This window comes from Rissa tridactyla, chromosome 4 (genome assembly GCF_028500815.1).
Source record: "Rissa tridactyla isolate bRisTri1 chromosome 4, bRisTri1.patW.cur.20221130, whole genome shotgun sequence".
NCBI lineage: Eukaryota > Metazoa > Chordata > Aves > Charadriiformes > Laridae > Rissa > Rissa tridactyla.
This window is the reverse complement of record NC_071469.1, coordinates 624,617-641,587: the sequence shown is the minus strand read 5'-3', so window position 1 is coordinate 641,587 and position 16,971 is coordinate 624,617. Positions and strand designations below refer to the sequence as shown.

General features: G+C 54.4%; 1 protein-coding gene across 1 annotated transcript in view; it reads left to right on the top strand.

Moving 5' to 3' along the window:
- Window positions 1–16,971, top strand: part of IGHMBP2 (immunoglobulin mu DNA binding protein 2) — a 45,510-nt gene that overhangs the window by 25,273 nt on the left and 3,266 nt on the right. Inside the window, exons 9-13 of the mRNA XM_054198274.1 lie at window positions 5,193–5,375; window positions 11,076–11,194; window positions 13,360–13,454; window positions 13,826–13,949; window positions 15,993–16,826. Coding sequence (XP_054054249.1) covers window positions 5,193–5,375; window positions 11,076–11,194; window positions 13,360–13,454; window positions 13,826–13,949; window positions 15,993–16,826 — 1,355 coding nt within the window. The remainder of the gene's footprint in view (window positions 1–5,192; window positions 5,376–11,075; window positions 11,195–13,359; window positions 13,455–13,825; window positions 13,950–15,992; window positions 16,827–16,971) is intronic.

The window sequence follows — 16,971 nt, the reverse complement described above, 5'->3', positions numbered from 1 at the left end:
TTTGCGCTTCTCACAGTCCCTGCAGGCTGCAAGGTGCAACACAAAGGCAGAATCCTTTACCTCCGCCTTGTTAGGTATCTCCAGAGATCTCATTACGGCACCGAGTCACCTGCCGGCTCCTTTTTGGTTAATGGAAAACGATAAGCTATTTCCAGGGATGATTCACGCGGAGGACTCAAACCCTTCCGCCTACCTCCCCCTTCTCCTCCATTGATGGCAGCAGACCTGAAGTGGGTGGACTCCTATTTTTGGGGCCTCAGCGAAGGGTCTAAAGTTAGCTGGGATGAATCTGGGCTGCCAGAAGGATCGGCTGTTACTACGGTACGGGAAGTCAGTCCTGCTGGAGCGGGAAGCCTCTGTTAAAGAGCAATACTTCGACACCTGGTAGGAGCCATGCTGCAGGCACGAGCAGACAAAGGCTTCCACGCAGCTTGTGCTCCGCTCGGGGAGCCAGGCCCGGGCTGGTAGAACTGCCTTCATCTTACCTGCTTTTTCCTCCACAGGCTCAGCCTCTGTCAGTTATTATCATCAGCTCGTACCCACTTGAGGCTAAGGGAGTTTTGGTGGCCAGTCTGAAGGGTGCTCCTCTTTCTTGCCTTTTGACATTCCCGGCGTTGCCTCGGGATGCAGAGGGCGTTTCCCCCCACGCCTTACAGCACGTTCACCTACGTCTCGTTTGTGCTGATGTGTTTCTCGTGGAAGGGCTCCCAGCGATGGCAATGCCAGCCCCGCGCCGTTCCGCTCTCAGCAGCCCACCCCAAAGCTCCCAGACATCGGCTTCGAGCCTCCTGCTGGGTGTTGGCCCCATCCCAGTGCGCATCTCAACGCCAGGATGCTTTCAGCTGTCTGACAGGAACATTTATTTTCCCTGTTTTCATTTTAGTCCTCGTTCCGTCCTTTTCTGACATCCTAATTAATTTGTCTCCACGTCAGGGCTTTGATTTATTAATTTGTTTTTGCGCGCTTCAGATAGCTGCAGATCCTTATCAGACCTCTTGCTCTCAACTAGGTGCTTAGACGAGCCCAGGAATATTTTGCTGCCCTGTTTGTCAGCAGTCATCTGGCTGTCTCCCCCATCCCAAATCCACGCGCAGGTCCTCCCTGCTCCGCAGCTCCCTGATTTGCCTGTCAGCTCCAAATGGAGTCGCTTTCGCTTTGTCACTGAAGAGCGAGTGTCAGGCCTTGGTTTTTTCTTTGGTAGCCTCCACAGCTGGGAAGAACAAGCTGCCCTCCTCCTCCCTGTTTGCAAGGATTAAACAAATCCACAGTTCCAGAGAAAGGGGAGTTCTGCACAGCCGCACTACGTGCCTGTGTGGGAAACCTCTTCAACCCGTCCCGGGACAGAAGAGTCCAGGGCACGAAGCAAAGCACGGTAATACTTCACATGCCCACGTCAGGCTCAGCCTGGCTCTGCCATCCAGGAGCGTCATGCGGGGTTCATGAGGTGGGCAAACACAGCGACATCCTCCTCCAGGCTCTGCTCTCCGAATTCCGGGGTGTACAGCGGAGATCGGAGTCACACCAACGTCTCCTTCTGTCGCTTAGGGAGGAGACCAGCTATCCAGAGGATGGCTAAGGAAAGCCATACCGTGCCTGCGGGCACAGCTCCATCCCTCGTGGGAAACACTTCCCTTTTGTTCCCCCTTGTAGTGAACATTCTTGACAGCTACGCGGCAGGCTGACTCTCACACCCAGCCCGTAAAGGATATTTCACACCGCAGTGGGCACAAAAGCCTTTGAAATATTTGGTTCCGCTTGGCTACAGCTATCTCTGTTAACGTGTATGTGCTATACATTTCTTCCAAGGGCTGGAGGAGGGAGCATCACCCGTGAGGAGCAGCAGGGCCTCATCCTCCCTCACTGGGATCCATCCCGGCACCTGCCCCGGGAAGGTGCATTCAAGCGAAGTACAGCCTGGAGCAAGGTGAACCCAGGTTAGCAGCAAATACTGGCTGCTGTGGGCTTATTTGGGTAATTTTAGCTTTCCTAGCTTTACTTCAAAGTAGATGCTCCTCAGCATCAGGTGCGTGATTCTGTCTGTCCAACCTCCGGTCCCAATTTAATTTCTCTAAAGCAATTGATACTTAAAAAGCTTTTGCTCAGTGCTCTTATGACTTTGTTGGCATAGAAATCAACCATTGTAGGAATTAATTGAGCGGTAAAATAATAGGACATTTATTAACAGGTGAAATATTCGCGAGCAGTTTAATATCCTCATTATTAATTCACCATGTAACCTCATGTAGATCCCTGCGGTGGAAACTGCGCTGTTACTGTATAGAAGAGCACTATTTCTGAGGCTTGCTGTGAGGTTTAATGCCTCCCCCGTGCTTTATTGTATATCATTACAAGAAACACTTCAGAATATTTGTTGTTAAAAACACCAGGGTTTTCTTGGCAATTCTGCTTGAAAATCAGTTTTAGGCTTGCTCTTGGATTTGCAAGAATTTGTGAGGCGAGGGAGGCGAAGGACGAAAGCAAAAGGGGAGACCTTTGGCGGGTAAGGCTGCTGAGCCTGCTGCGTCCCTTTAAGACTTTGAGTTTGTCTCCCGTGGGTATCCCTCGCTTCTCACCTGAGCTGCCCCATGCGACTTCCACAGCCCACCTCTGGCAGCATCATCATCACCAGGACACGGCCCCGTGGGGCAGAGCCCAGCCGGCAGAGCACAGGGCTGGCAACGGGGTCCACCAACAGCTCCAGCAAGCCAGGAACCAGCTCCTGGGTCCGTCCCGGGGGTCCCATCAGAGCGGGGCTAGAAACAAAGCCACGACATTGGTCCAGGATCCATCTAGAAGATACAGCTAAAGACAGGATCAAAGCGACCTGCAACGTAGATCCGAGGTCCGTAGATCCCTCCACCCAGGGGGCAGAGCTGGGGGATATCTCAGGCAGGGGCTGAGGGGCCAGTGCTGAGCTTAAAAGGGCCCACGGGCAGAGGGGGTGTGTGCCAGGTGAGGCTGGGCAGGGCAATTAAAGCCTCATGGGGCCTTCTTGGCCCCGAGAGCCAGATCACCCATGGGTGCCTCAGCATGTCATCTGCTTTTTCATTAGCCTGTCGGGAGGACGTGGCTGGTGCAAGGGACCAGAAGCGTTTTTATCGTGGTGATAGCGGTCGTGCTGTGGGCAAAGACCAAGTAAGAGGCAGGCTCTGAGTCCCCAGATTCCCCGGTGAGGCAGGAGGAAGGGCTGTTCCTAAGGGAAGGGCTGTTCGGTCGGTGCTCGTGCCGGAGTGCAGCCAGCTCTCCCGGTGAAGCCGCTTCCTTCCCTCCTTGCCCGGGGGCTGAGGCCGCCTTTCAGCACACCCGTGGGGCAGAGCAGAGCTGGAAGGGTCGGGCTGTCAGCACCGGCTCATTCCACTGTCAGCCTGGAAGGAGAAAAGATAATTCCTGATAATGGGATTGCACTCCCCAGCCCCATGTCCTGCTCTTTCCCCTTGCCCCAGCTGATCCCCAGCCCGGCTCTGACAGGCTGCTGCCACCCGTGCTCTCAGCGGGGACACAAGGACCTCTAAGCACACGTGGAGCTGTGCGGCTCCATGGCCAGCCTCCGGGCGGTTCATGGTCAGCAGCAAAACGCACAGCACAGCTGGAAACCTCTGTTGGGTAGAGCGCAATATCCTTATTGCAAGCCTGCCGGCCCTTCTCCTGGCTCCTGCGCCCCGTATGTGGTGTTCAGCGCTCGTTAGCGTTACAACAGGCTGTGAAGAAGCAGCCAAAGTCCTGCTGTTGCCTCCCTTCACGGTCTGTGACCCCTTTTTTCCCCCTGAGCGCTGCATTCTGTGATTTAGCGGGAAGGAGGGATTTAGGAGAAGGAGGGCTAGTGAGACTCGGCTTCTTGGAGAGATCTACCCTCAATTTTCTCTTCTGCAGTTTTAATGAATTTGCAGTCTCTTGTTCTATTTACCAAGTGCGGTGGTGTTAAGACGACAGGGCTGGCCAGGACAGCAAACGAGACGCTCGCTGTGGTGCTGTGTAGCAGTGTAATGCTGCCCGGGGCAGTAATTGGAGGCGTGCTGTGCCCCTTAGCCTCCACGGAAATAATTTGCCCGAGCTGTTCTCTGTCATCATTTCATCACCTTTGTGCTTGTTCTTTGTGTTCTGGTAGCCAGCAGAGCCCCTCACCATGAACCACAGTATTGTACAAGGCGCAGGACGCACAGTATAAGAAAAACTCTTTGTGCTCTGAAATGCTTAAAACACAGAATCAAAGTACAAGGATTCTTGTCCTTCTTCCTCAGACGGTACCGTTGGGTGATGCTGCTGACAAACCCTTTCTGTATGGCGAAGAGAAACCGATTAGGCTCCTGAAAGGCTTATTTCATTAGGAGCTTTATTAATTTGTATCCCAGATGTAAGCACGGCACCTTGGCCAGAAGTGATGGAGTGTTGGTTTCCTTAATGGGTAATAATAAGCACTGAAATGCATTAGAGCGTTAGTCCGGGCTGAGCGGCCGAGGAGTAATGAGAATGCTGGAGCGGCGGGTGTCTCGGTAAAACATTAGCAAGGTCTGGCTGTGTCGACACCAAGATTTGGGGTCGAGCTCTGACACTAATGCGTTAGGTGACTCCGATGCTGCTGCTGAGGTTGCAGTAACGTGAGTGCAGGTTACGCTGACAGATGCGGTACCTAGAGCTCGCTGTGAGCACCGCAACTAAGGCTGTTGAGGGGGTGAGCGTGCAGGTTAAGAGGGTTTTGTTCCGCAGGTGTTTCCCCAAGCCGAGGTCCTGGGCATCCTCACTCATCTCATTCCAACTGAGCACACCTGGGTGGAGAAGCGACTGCTGCAGGCAGGGATGGCTGTACCGTCTGCGCCTCTTGCATTGCGGGGGCAACACCCCTAGGCATTTCCCCGCGGGAAAGGGGAGCAGGCATCTCTCCACCCTGACGTGTTCCAGCTGATCTGATCTCCCTGCAGGGCAGAACTCTGTCCCTGAGGGTCTTCACCTTCTTGGGGAGCCTGCGCTGAGAGAGAACGCTTGGCTGCCTGCAGCCTGCTCCTGCTGCCTTTCCAGCGCCTGCTGGTACCCGAGTGAAGCCGAGCAGGAGGCCAGGGAGATAACGCGCTGCCGGGAGGGGTCTGCAGGGAGGTGCTCACCGATTCTTTACTCCAAAGAGGGTGACACCTGGCCCTTAGGTCATCTCTTCAGACCAGACTGCTAGACTCCACTTGTGCCTTGCTGTTCCCACGCAGGGCTGCTGCCAAGGGCCTTGCGCTCAGCCTGATGGAGCGCCTCATCGAGAGGTACGGGGAGCAGATCGTGAAGATGCTGACGGTGCAGTACCGAATGCACCAGGCCATCATGCAGTGGGCTTCCTCGGAGATGTACAGCGGCCGGCTCACTGCTCACCCATCAGTGGCCCAGCATTTGCTCAGGTAAGTGCCTCGCTCTTCACTGGTGTATGAGCAGAGCTGCCTTTTTCCTCCCGCTGTGTGCAAGGTTTCTCCCTTCCCTATGATGGGGTTTTCCATTCCTCCTGGCCCTGTGAGAGTGTTTCTGTTCTGTCCTTTATTTCATCGAGGAAACATTAACTAGGGGGGGTTGTCCTTTTTCCTATGTAACAAGAAATCATGGAGAGTTATCTTCTGTTTCCTCCTTTGGTACGACGAGCAAGAAAATAAAATCCCCTCGCAGCTGGTGAGACTGTCTGAAGCCCAGCGGGCATAGCCCAAGCTGTGTTTCTCTCTCTCAGGCTCTCGCTGAGGGTAGGACCGGTCTTTTATTGTGTTTCCACACGTCCACGTGATTACAAGGGCCAGCGTGTGTCCCGTCTTTGGTCCCAGCATCGACATCGGAAAGATCAGAAAGCGAGATTCCCCTTACAGCCGGGGCAGCACCTGAGGCAGGTCTGATGGCATCGGATCCGTTCCTTGTCTGCAGTGGTTTCCCCTTCGTTGTGATTCAGAGGAAGTGACTATTATTTCATTCCGTTGCAGCCTGGGACAGGCAGTTGTTTGACAACACACGCTGTGACTGTCAATAATTGGTGCTTTTAAAAATTGCAGTCAGTGCACTTCTGGGAGGCGGGTGGGAAAACATTAATTCTCTCTGTTGGACTTGGAGAAGCGTGAAATATCACAGTGCTTGTCTGCATGGGGCTCTTGTATTTTTAGCAATACTTTTTCTTTTTTAAACACAAATATTTAGGAGTTGGAAAAATTGATATTCCCCCATCATCTCTCCATTTCACAGTACATGCAGGTTTGGACAGAGATAGCTAGAGAGGCCATTTTATCATACTTTTTTCAAAATAATCTTACTTGTGAACAGCATGGCTACTGCCTGGCTGGGAAGGGCAAGCTTTGTGCTCGAGACAGCCCCGGCGCCCTCCTCTGCACCCGCTGCAGCCAGCACGGGGATTTCTGCTTGTGTCAGCACGCTCTGTCCTACAGCTCCAGGGCTATCGAGGCTTCGGTTCAACGTACATCAGTGAAGCTGTGCTGGCGTCTGTCCCGCTCTATATACACGTTTGTGTACACCTCTGCAATTTTGCGGGTGCCCATGGTGGGCTCTGTAGGTGAGAGGAGGCAAGGCTGGTTCCTCAGTGCCAGGAGGAGCTCGGCTGGGCTGGATGGGACTCCTTCAGCAAGGTTTTCGCCATACGGGTCTAATTCCAGGACCGGTGTTGTACAAAACCCTCTTCTCAATTGTTCTTGTTCCTTGCCACGCTTTTTTTTTCCCATCTAAATTTGCAAATTAGAAATAGCAACTAGTGAAGAACCCCAGGCAAAATGGTTTGAAATCATTAAAATAGGAAACCAACAGAAAAGCTGAAGCTGGGCGACTTGGTTATTCTGATGAGCTGGTTTATTTTTGCAGCTGCTGAAGGAGTGGATGTTTTTCTCTCCAGTCCCCAGTGCAGTTCAGTCCCCTGCTCAGGGCCTTTCTTCCTGCAGACACCGCTGTCTAAACCAGTAATCAAATCCGCCCGTCCGCAGCCCTGCTGACGTACCGCATGAATACAGCGACCCTCCATTCAGGCACTGCACCACGTGAAGTTTCTCTGCCTCTGTAGAAGACCAGGTAATGCAGGGGCTTGGTACAGGACCACGATCTTCTCCTGTTCAGGTCGCTAGTGCAAATGCCTTCATGATACTTGCCAGCATCTCGTGTCTTTTCTTGGCTTAGGCCAAATGATTTGCTGAATCCCTTACCTGAGCAAGAAATAAGAAAGTTTTATTCTCTGATAGCTGTGGGGAAAGCTCTCCTCTGCACTGACGTGTCCCAGGGAAGGGGAAGGCTGGCGAGCGCCCGCAGGAGTTGCCTGCTCCTACTGGAGAGCAGCCAAAGCAATTGCAGCAGCAGCACTGGGCAAACGCCGGGGCTGGAGCTGTTTGTTACCTCCCTCCTGGCGGCTGGTGGGTGGTGGCGAGGGACCTGAGGAGCCCCAAAGCACAGTGCGAGGAGGGGGATCTCCATCTCTGCTGAAAGTAGTTTGAGGTCTTCCTTTGCAGAAAGCTCTGACAGGAGTGATCCGGACCGTGGCCCCCACCACGCCCCGGCACAGGCAAAGCCAGCCCACACCGTTGCATTCTGGCCTTCAATTTACAGTCACCTCCATGCCGCTTTGAGGCGCGAAGCTTGAAGAAGCGTGCCCCGATCTTGAGACTGGGAAGAGGCGCAGGCACAAACACCTTGTGCTACAAACTGTGGCAGGGAGTTTTTGGTCCAGCTGACCAGGTAAAGCCTGATACCTGTGGGCTTTCCTTCAGAACAGCTCTCCAGGGTATAGCCGCCAATGCCTGACAGTAAGGCTGCGCTCCCACCACGGCCTTTCCCTGAACAGGGTTGTGGATGCAAGTCTCACCTCCCTTACCTGAAGCACAGAGACTGGTCTTTGGGAGAAGTGTGGTTCTGCTCCCAACAACTTCATATTTCCTTACTCACTTCTGCTCTGACCTGGGAGGCACTGAGAAACGCTTGGTCTGGGATCTGTTAGAGACCTCTGCAGCACCATCTTGTCTCAAAAAAAAGGAAACTTTGGTTTCCTGCGATACCTTTTCAGGGCCAGAGGATTTCCAAGGGAGCAAAACCTTCTTCCCAAATCTCCCTTCCTTCTGAAATGGGTGACGAAGCACATCAGAAACCCCCACGCATCTCCAGAATTAAGCTGGGGAGGCTGCAAGCAGTACTTGTCACATTCAGAATTTGTGACTCAGTCTGTGAGAAGATGGTTTGAAAATCACCGGCCGTTTCTGCTGTCGGTTTTTACCTCAGTAGGGTGCTAGGTGTCCCTTCTCTTAGCACCTTTTTTTTTGGGCAAACACCCCCCTGCTGATGGGGGATGCGGCGGAACTCCCCCAGTCGTGTGAGACCTGGGAGATGCTCAGAAGCCAGAATAGCCCCTCGGTTGCGATGTGCGGCTCACCCAGCCAGGATCGCCACCTCCCAGAGAAGCACAGGGTGCCCGGGTGCCCCGGGGCATTGCGGTGAGCCTGGATCCAGTGTCCGGTTGCAGGAACAACCTGGTTTGTCATCACGGACCAAGAATCTCTGCAGGACCAAAAATCCACCTCTGCAGCTCGGGCTAGTTTGCAGCAGGCGGGAGGACTGCCTTCCCCTTATCCTGAAGGGACAGCAAAGCACGGGGCAGCTTTTCCCCAAGGTAACAGCCAGTTCTGCTGCACTCTCACTGCCTTAGAAGAGCATGAATTCTTCTCTCACCTGAAAGATTTATGTAGACAATTTCTCCTCTAAAGCAACATTCCTGGGAACGAGATTTTTCCTGGCACTGGGAGATGCTGCAAGGGCTTTCCGTGGCCACTGCGAGCAGTCAGACAATCAGGATTATCTACATGGAGAACTTGGCTCTTGCTCAAAGTCTTTTGTCTGCGCAGACGTGGACAGTGGCAGGAGAGCATGCAGGCAGGTATAAAGGAGATGGGAAGCCTCTTGGGTTTGATGTTACAAAGAGAGGGAGATAAACCTGTCGTACCCTTCACAGGGGAGGGAAACACTCTAATAGGGACCTCGAGGTGGCCCCGTTCCAGAGGAGATCACGGAAGGTAAAGTTGGTTGTTGGTCCCTGCAGTCCTTGGAAATGGGGCAGGTACCTTGTGCCTCTGAACGCAGTTGCCAGGCTGAAGGAGCCAGTCCCAAAGCTGGGGGAAGAGCTCTTCCCTTGGGCTCTGCTTGGCCATAGGACTGGGGAAGGTGCATCCTTGGCTTCTTCGCAGGGGCTGTGGCTCCCTGTCCTAGATGCACTGATCTCCGTAACCTCCCAGCCGTGCGTTACCTTGAGTGCTGTGTTCAGTTCTGGGCCCCTCTGTACAAGAGGGACGTTGAGGTGCTGGAGCGTGTCCAGAGGAGAGCGACCAGGCTGGTGAGGGGTCTGGAGACCAGGTCACATGAGGAGAGGCTGGGGGAGCTGGGCATGTTTAGCTTGGAGAAGAGGAGGCTGAGGGGAGACCTCATTGCCCTCTACAACTACCTGAAAGGAGGGTGCAGAGAGGTGGGGGTTGGCCTCTTCTCCCAGGGGAATAATGACAGGACCAGAGGAAATGGGCTGAAGCTGCGGCAGGGGAGGTTTAGGTTAGATATTAGGAAGAAATACTTTACTGCAAGAGTGGTCAGGCACTGGGACAGCCTGCCCAGGGAGGGGGTTGAGTCACCATCCCTGGAGGTGTTTAAGGAACGTCTAGATGTGGCACTTCAGGGCATGCTCTAGTGACAGAGATTGCAGGGGTTTTTTTGTGTGTGTATGGTTGGACTTGATGATCTCAAAGGTCCTTTCCAACCATGAAGATTCCATGATTCTATCATTACAACAGCAGTAGCCTCAGACAGGAGAAAAATGAGTTTCAGTCAAGAGAGGAGAGTTCTGTTTTCAGTGGAGTGAGCAATGTCCAGAGCCCCCGGGAAGCGAGGGTGGTCGGTGGCATACGGATGCCGAGGAACAGACACGCAGTGCCGGGAGTGCTGGGCAGGAGAGGCTGCAGCCGGGGCTTGTCTTGAACTGGGAACTGCCCCCACTTCCCTGCCTGTCATTTGGAGGTAATCCTCCTTTTTGGTGGCTTGCCATCTGCCTTGTTTGTGTGCAGACCCTCTGGAGACACAGCTCTCCGTGATTTGTACGTGACGTACAGTAACATGTCGTCGTTTCAGAGCTCTCCTGCCATCTCCCGGCTTTCCCTTCCTGCCCTGCATCACCCGTCCTCTTCCTAGGCTGTGAATTCGGCTGGCAACTGCCTTGGGTATTAAAATACGGTTTATTAATATTTCTTTTGAACGCAGCAGCTTTAGATGTAGGAATGATGTGAAAACCCAATTCCTCTGTGGTTCCTTGGGCTGCACTTCCTTCTCTTGCCCGACAGCACCGCTGTCAAATCTCTGGTAATACTTCAGGCACTCCTTCTCCTGCTCAACGCCGTAAAAAACAGAAAGCAGCTGCCACATCTCCCTAGGTCTGCATAGCTTTTCTGTTTGAGACCATTTAAGCGAGACACCCACGCACTGTACCCATGTCTTGCAGAAACTGGGCTGTGTAGTTGGTGAGAAAGCTCTCCGCGCTGCTAGCTGACCCTCTGGGACCCTCCGGGGCTCTCAGCTCTTTGTTTGCATTTTGGGAGAGCATTTAAGTGTCAATCCCACGGCGCAGAGCAGTAACGGCTTTTCAGCTATGGCTTTCTGGCGCTGCCAAACTCCCCTGGGTCTCTGGGGACCCGCTGTGCCGCTGGTCGTGGCTGCCGTCCTGGCACTGACCCCCGAAGCCTGGGGCTGAGAGCCGCAGGAGCCCACCGGAGCCAAAGGGCCCTGCTTAGGTACTGCTCTGCAGGACACGCTCCGCAGCAGCGGCGCTGCAGGCGAAGGGGACCAAAGCTGGGTGGAGCCCAAAGGTGGGAATCTCAGTTCTCAGCTTCCGTCGTTCTTCACCACCTCCAGAGCCAATCTCCCTGCGTTTGGCCCCGCGGGACACCGCTGTTGGTCCGTAGCCTTGTCCCTCAGGAGCAATACCCAGCTGTGTTCTCCCTCTGTCCGTGCAGCGTTGCTGGGAGGAGTAAGCAACAGCACAACTGATCGGCCCTTTGGCATCATTTCAGCCCTGTTAACTGGCCCTTTCCCAATCCCTTGTGCAGGGACCTGCCGGGCGTCGCCTCTACAGAAGAGACTACAGTTCCCCTGTTGCTTATAGACACTGCTGGCTGCGGCCTGTTTGAGCTGGAAGTGGAAGATGAACAGTCTAAGGGGAATCCAGGTACTGTCGTTGGGAAAATTTTGTTGGCGGGAATTGATTATCTGAGGTCCTCAGCCTCCCGCGGGCTTGGCCACTGCACCAGCTGAGCCACGGCCGAAGACGTCCTGTCCAGAGCAGGCAGCAGGGGGAAGGTGGGGTCCCCAGGGAGCCTTGCTTATTTGGGAGATCATTTCCTCCATAAATCCCCAAGCTCAAAGGACTCGGAGTGAGAGCAGAGTGGCCACGGGGCCATGATGATGGTGTGCAGTTTGTGGGTGGCCACGCTGGCTGCCTTGTTCCCTTGCAGAGACATTCCTCGGTGCTGGACTGGGACAGGGTGGAGGATTCCCGTGACGGACGCTTTACACAAGTTGGCGGGGCAAATGGTATCAGGCAGGGCACAAGCCTGTCTTGGAGAGGCTGTAGACGGGGCTCAGATTTGTAACCCGGTCCCCTGCTCCTTCCGTGAAGTCCTGTATGGCTCCTCTCCATGAATTTTCTCAAGACATTGAGTTTCCTGCTGGTTTTCTGACTTAAAAAATCAGTTTCATTACAGATGGAGTGTAAAGTCAGGTGCCACAGCCATTGTAATAAAGTGGGGAAACTTCAAAAATGGTGATGCTACCTCCCTTGTGTCCTCGCTTCCACAGCAGGGTGGGTGGCTGTCGTTTGCTGCCCAGGGGTGCTGCTCGGGCTCCTCGAGATGTAGCCTGGCATCTCCACACCCGCGAGCTGGCTCTTTAGAGGCTCACAGAGGGCCTTTGCCAGGATGTGCTGCACATGGGCTTCCAAAATCCAGGGCTTCCTCTGACAGTCCACATGTCCCAACATTGTTATGGAGCTGGCGCTCCTGAAAGCATTAGGGAGAGCTTTTAGCCCAGCAAGCTGGCGGCAGAAGGCTTGCTGGGAGGTCACAGTGAGCCTTGGCTTTGGGGAAGGCGAGACTCCTCTTTCAGGACAACATCTTCCCCTAGACTGGAAATTCGCTGCCCAGTTTGGCTCCGCAGTGCCCGGGGGGGACCGGTCTCCGTGTGCGGTGCCTGTGCCCTGCCACCTCGCCTGCGGCCACCGCCTGCCTGCTGCCGGCACTTTTCCTGATGGCCGAGCCACAGGCTTTTCTAGCCCTTCGCTCTCACGTGGCCAAAGAGCTTATTTGGCAACGCGGCTGCTTGCTTCAGGGGTCAATTTGCTCACCAGCGCAGGTCTCCTGCCAGCAACAGATTTCTGAGGCTTCAAGTCTGTCTCTGGCAAGGCGGGGACAATGGACTGTAAAATACAAGGACGTTTTTTACCAGTTTAAATATCTTTTGCCTTCTTTCTTTTAAAAAAAGAACACCAGCATTTAAGTGCCTCTCGTTTTTCCATGCACCAGTCCCCGTGGCCCTTCTGGACAGAGAAAGGCTCTTGTCCCCAAATGGAGAGACAAAAAGACATGTCTAAGAGAACTCAGGGATGTGGAGCAGGAGATTAAACGCTTGTCTCCCAAAATTTGGGATGCAGCCTTTTGGAGCAGCGTACTGCAGATTCTGCATTTTTAAACCTACGTTTTGCTGCAAAATAGAGGGTAAAGTCAGTCCAGCCAATAAACCCGTGAAATAGTTCACGTTTGTATTTAACTTGCCCTCATTAGATCTCTCCAAACCAGGCACCATCGTGAGCAGCCCGTTGTTCGTGGCTGCAGCCTCTGGAAGGTCTGAGCACACGGATCTGAGCATGAAGCGTGTTTATCGGGTCATGGGGATTTAGAAATGCAGGGACTTGAAAAAGCAGACTAAAAAGGAAAGGTGGAGCTTTTTCCCTTGCAGGATAGAGAATTGAGTTTTCAGTGAGGGTCTCGCTTCAGAGAGAGAATAATCTATTGCCTGGATTATCGTTGATCTCTTGGATTAATGCGGGAAGGCCAGAGAAAGCCAAGTGCTGGTCAGAAAGCTCTTCTTAAGCTTAAGCGAGCTGGTGACTTGGAACGGCAAGAAGCAAGTGCTGTGTGGCTCTGGGAGTGGGAGCCAAGCGAGCCGGGTTGGGAATCGTTAGCCCCGCGCCACGCCGGACTGCAGGCAGGACTTCCCTTAGCCTTTCCAGACTGCCTAAGGGGAGGTGGGCAAATTTCTCCAACCCGCAGCATGTCCAAGCTGTTGGCTTCGGCCTCCGGCAGCCTGTTCCCACCATCCTTCTGCTCTCTGCCCTAGGCGAGGTGCAGCTGGCCGCTCTGCACATCCAAGCCTTGGTGGAAGCCGGTGTGAAGGCACAAGACATCGCTGTTGTAGCCCCCTACAACCTGCAGGTGAGATGATCCGCGCCTGGCCTCTCCTCCCTCTTTCCTCATGCACGCAGACGTGGATTCAAACCTTGACGTCTCCAGGAGCAATTACCAGAACGTCCTGGGAGAGATGAAGGTGGAAATCAGCAGAGCTGAACTGTATCATCAGCATTTGTGGCCAGCTTCTCCACATCTAAGCAGCTTGAGGCTGGGGGGGAAGAGCTGTTCGCTGGGTATTTTCCACTCCCAGCCTGAGGAGTCAGTGCTTGAGCTTTGGGAGACGCGAGCGTTCATCCTTGTGGGTTTGAGGGGAAGGGACTTTACCAAAATAGTGCTATTTTAATGCTTTTCACCTTGCACTTTTCTTTAAAAGGTATCTCTCGCATGTGTTCCAGGTGGACATGCTAAGAGAGCACCTGTGCCACAGGTACCCAGAGCTGGAAATTAAATCAGTTGATGGTTTCCAAGGAAGAGAGAAAGAGGCAGTGATCCTGTCCTTCGTGAGATCCAACAGGAAAGGTGAGAGGTCGCTGCTGGAGAGTTACTCCCTGGGGAATGAGAAAGAAATGGGAACCGTCTGATTGCGCAAAGGTCGCTTGTCGTGTTGCCAAGTGCTGTGGTTTAATTGCAGTTCTGATGGTCTCTAGCACTTTGCTCGGAATGATTTTACTGGCAAGAACCTTCCTTTTAAGCCTTTTTTTTTTTTTTTTAATGACCGAATACACTTGCTGTCACGGTTGCAGAGGAAGGCTCCCATGCTAGGCAGCGGGTACAAAGGAAGCCAGGACCGCTTAGTTTGAAGGTTTCCTGGCTATCGAGGTCTCAGAAGTTATTTAACGCGGGGTCCTAAGAATGGCACGTGTCAGGTTAGCACCACGTTAACTGGCGTGCCGAGCACTTCCTGCAAAAGGCGAAAATTTGGGAGTTTATTACTTGGGTTTGGAACCTATTTTGTGTCACTTCCCCAAAGAAAGCAAGCAGGAGCTGGCATTACAAGTCACGCACAGAAAATGCTTCTTTTGGGAGCAAAATCTAGAGCGGAAAATCGAGTTCTTTCCTATCAGCAGCTGCAGCAAAAGTTAATAGCTGGAAAAAAGCTGCTGCCCTGGAGCCACGAGGCTCCTTCGGCAGAGCCACCGGCCCGCGCTGAAGGGTTTTGTGGCAGCCAGCTCGAGCGGAGTGGCACCCTCCGTGAAACACCTCTCTCCGTGCGGGGATCTCTGCCCTTTTCAAACCCGTGGTGAGACACATCCCTTGCTGCTGAAGATGGAACACTGTGTGTGCCGGGAGCGCTGATATCTAGAAGGAAAAAAAAAAAAGGGGGAAAGGATGCATGGAAGGAGGAGGTGCTCTTTTTTTCTTTTTTTTTAAGAAAGCCTAGAGCAAGAAAAGCAGCGTTGGGGGGAGAATGGAGGTGGGGGGCAGGACTAAGAATAGTCCCTATTCATGAGTGACTCACCTCGCCCTGGCTGAGTGGGAGCTGGTGGCCCCCGGCCCCCTTCCTGCACGCAGCCAGCAGCCACAGCTCAGACGCGGTGCAGGAACCACTCGCCTTCCTGGGGGCACAAGGCGGCTGCTCCTGGTGCCTGGGCACAGCTCTGCTCTGCACGGGGCATGAGAGATGTTGTTAGTGCCCTCGGAGACCCTTGAGAGAAATCCATACCCTTTTTACGGCTGCATTTCTTGGCTCAGAGGTGGCCAGGGACCTCGACCAGCAGCGCCCATCCCTTCTGCAGCCAGTCCCGCTCTAGCAGATAACCCTCTTGCCGGACGAGAGGCGTTGGACTTGCCCCCGCCGTCGGGCAAAACCACATCAGAGAAACTGGAAATCTGTCCTTAAGCTGCAGAGCACAGGGAAGGGATCGCCCACCCCCTGCTCCTCAAAGGCAGCTCAAGCTAAGACTGCTCAGCCGCGGCAAGGCAAGGCAGAAGCAGAGGCAGGCTGGTCACCGCACCGGCGGAGATGTTAATTTCTTCCCGACTGGCCTCTTCTTTAGCCCCGGGAGCTGGAAACTCAAAAGCCACCCACGCTACCCGTCTCGCTAGCTGATCCTCACTGAGTCATCCTGGCGTTCGCTGGCTCTTACTGCGTTTCTTTGAGAAAACAGCCAGAGAGCAGAAGCAAACCCTGCAGCGTTGCCTGAGTGGCTGTTACTTTAAACCCCTCGAGAGTCTGGGGGCAGGTGCGCAGGGCAGGGGTATTGCTTTTCCTGCAGTTCCTCTTCTGCTGCAAGGTGAGCCTCCTCCGTGTTGCTCCCTATTGCGTTTGCTCCCAGGTCCCAGCCTGGTCTTGTGTCGTGGGCCACCCAGGAAAAGGTTTCTCCTCTCCACGCGCCATCCCTCCCCCTCCGGACCCTGGGAGCTCAGCGGGGAGCCCTCCCTCTGGCTTCGGGGGGGGAAACAGAGGCAGAAAGAGGAAGGTGACGGCGTGAGTCAGGGACCAGAGTACAGTAGGCACTGACTCCCACCCTTCGGCTAAGCAACCCTCCGGTCCTTTGGGCCAAATCTAGACCTGGAGCCAACCCGCTGGCAGTCCTCAGCCCCTTGCTTTCTTTCTCGCAGGTGAGGTGGGCTTTCTTGCAGAAGACCGGCGGATAAACGTAGCGGTGACCCGCGCCCGGCGCCACGTGGCTGTCATCTGCGACACCCGCACTGTCAGCAACCAGGCCTTTCTGAAGCGGCTGGTGGATTATTTCAGCCAGCACGGGGAGGTACGCACCGCCTTCGAGTACCTCGACAACCTCGTGCCCGAAAACTACGCTCAGGAGAGCCGCGGCGAGCGGCAGCAGGGTGCAAAGCTCCCCGCAGCATCTGGCCTCAAAACACAGCCGCCTCCGGGGAGGAAACTCAAAGCAGCAGCAACCAAACCAGAGTGTCAGAAGGCAGAAGCGCGTTTCTCCCCGAACACAAGCGGACCTGGGAGAGAGCGCCCGGGGACAAAAGACGGTGCCGACAGATTCAAGGCCACGCTGGTGGCCTTCCTGGAGAGCAGCGAGACGCAGTTGGATTTCCCCCCATCCCTCAATTCTCACGATCGGATGCTGGTTCACCTGATGGCGGAGGAGTACGGGCTGCAGCACCTGAGCACCGGGGAAGGGAGGGACCGGTACATCAGCGTTCGCAAGAAAGAGCCTGCCGAGCCTTCGCTCCCTGCCGCCGCCCCCCCCGGCAAGCAGCTCCCCCTTCCTCAGCCGCAGCATCCCCACAGGGAAACTCCCGTCCCTGCTGAGCCCGAAGGACACAGCGAGGGCTCAGGGAAAGTGGACCTGAAAACCCTGCACCTGGAGAGAGTTCAGAGGGAGAAAGCCAGACGGGAGGAGGCAGCGAGGAAGGCTCAGGAGCCCAGTGCCAGCCTCCAGGGCAGCAGCAGGAAAAAAGACAAAAGCCAAGCCAAAGGTAGGTCGCTGTCTTTGTAACCAGCACAATTAATGGTCTTCCCTGAATGTTTTTCAAGCCCAATGTTTTTGCCTCCAGGCCTTGGGATTTGTCTGTGTGCGTGGAGCATGGGATGCGGCTCTTGGAGGGCTCTCTGATGCTCGGC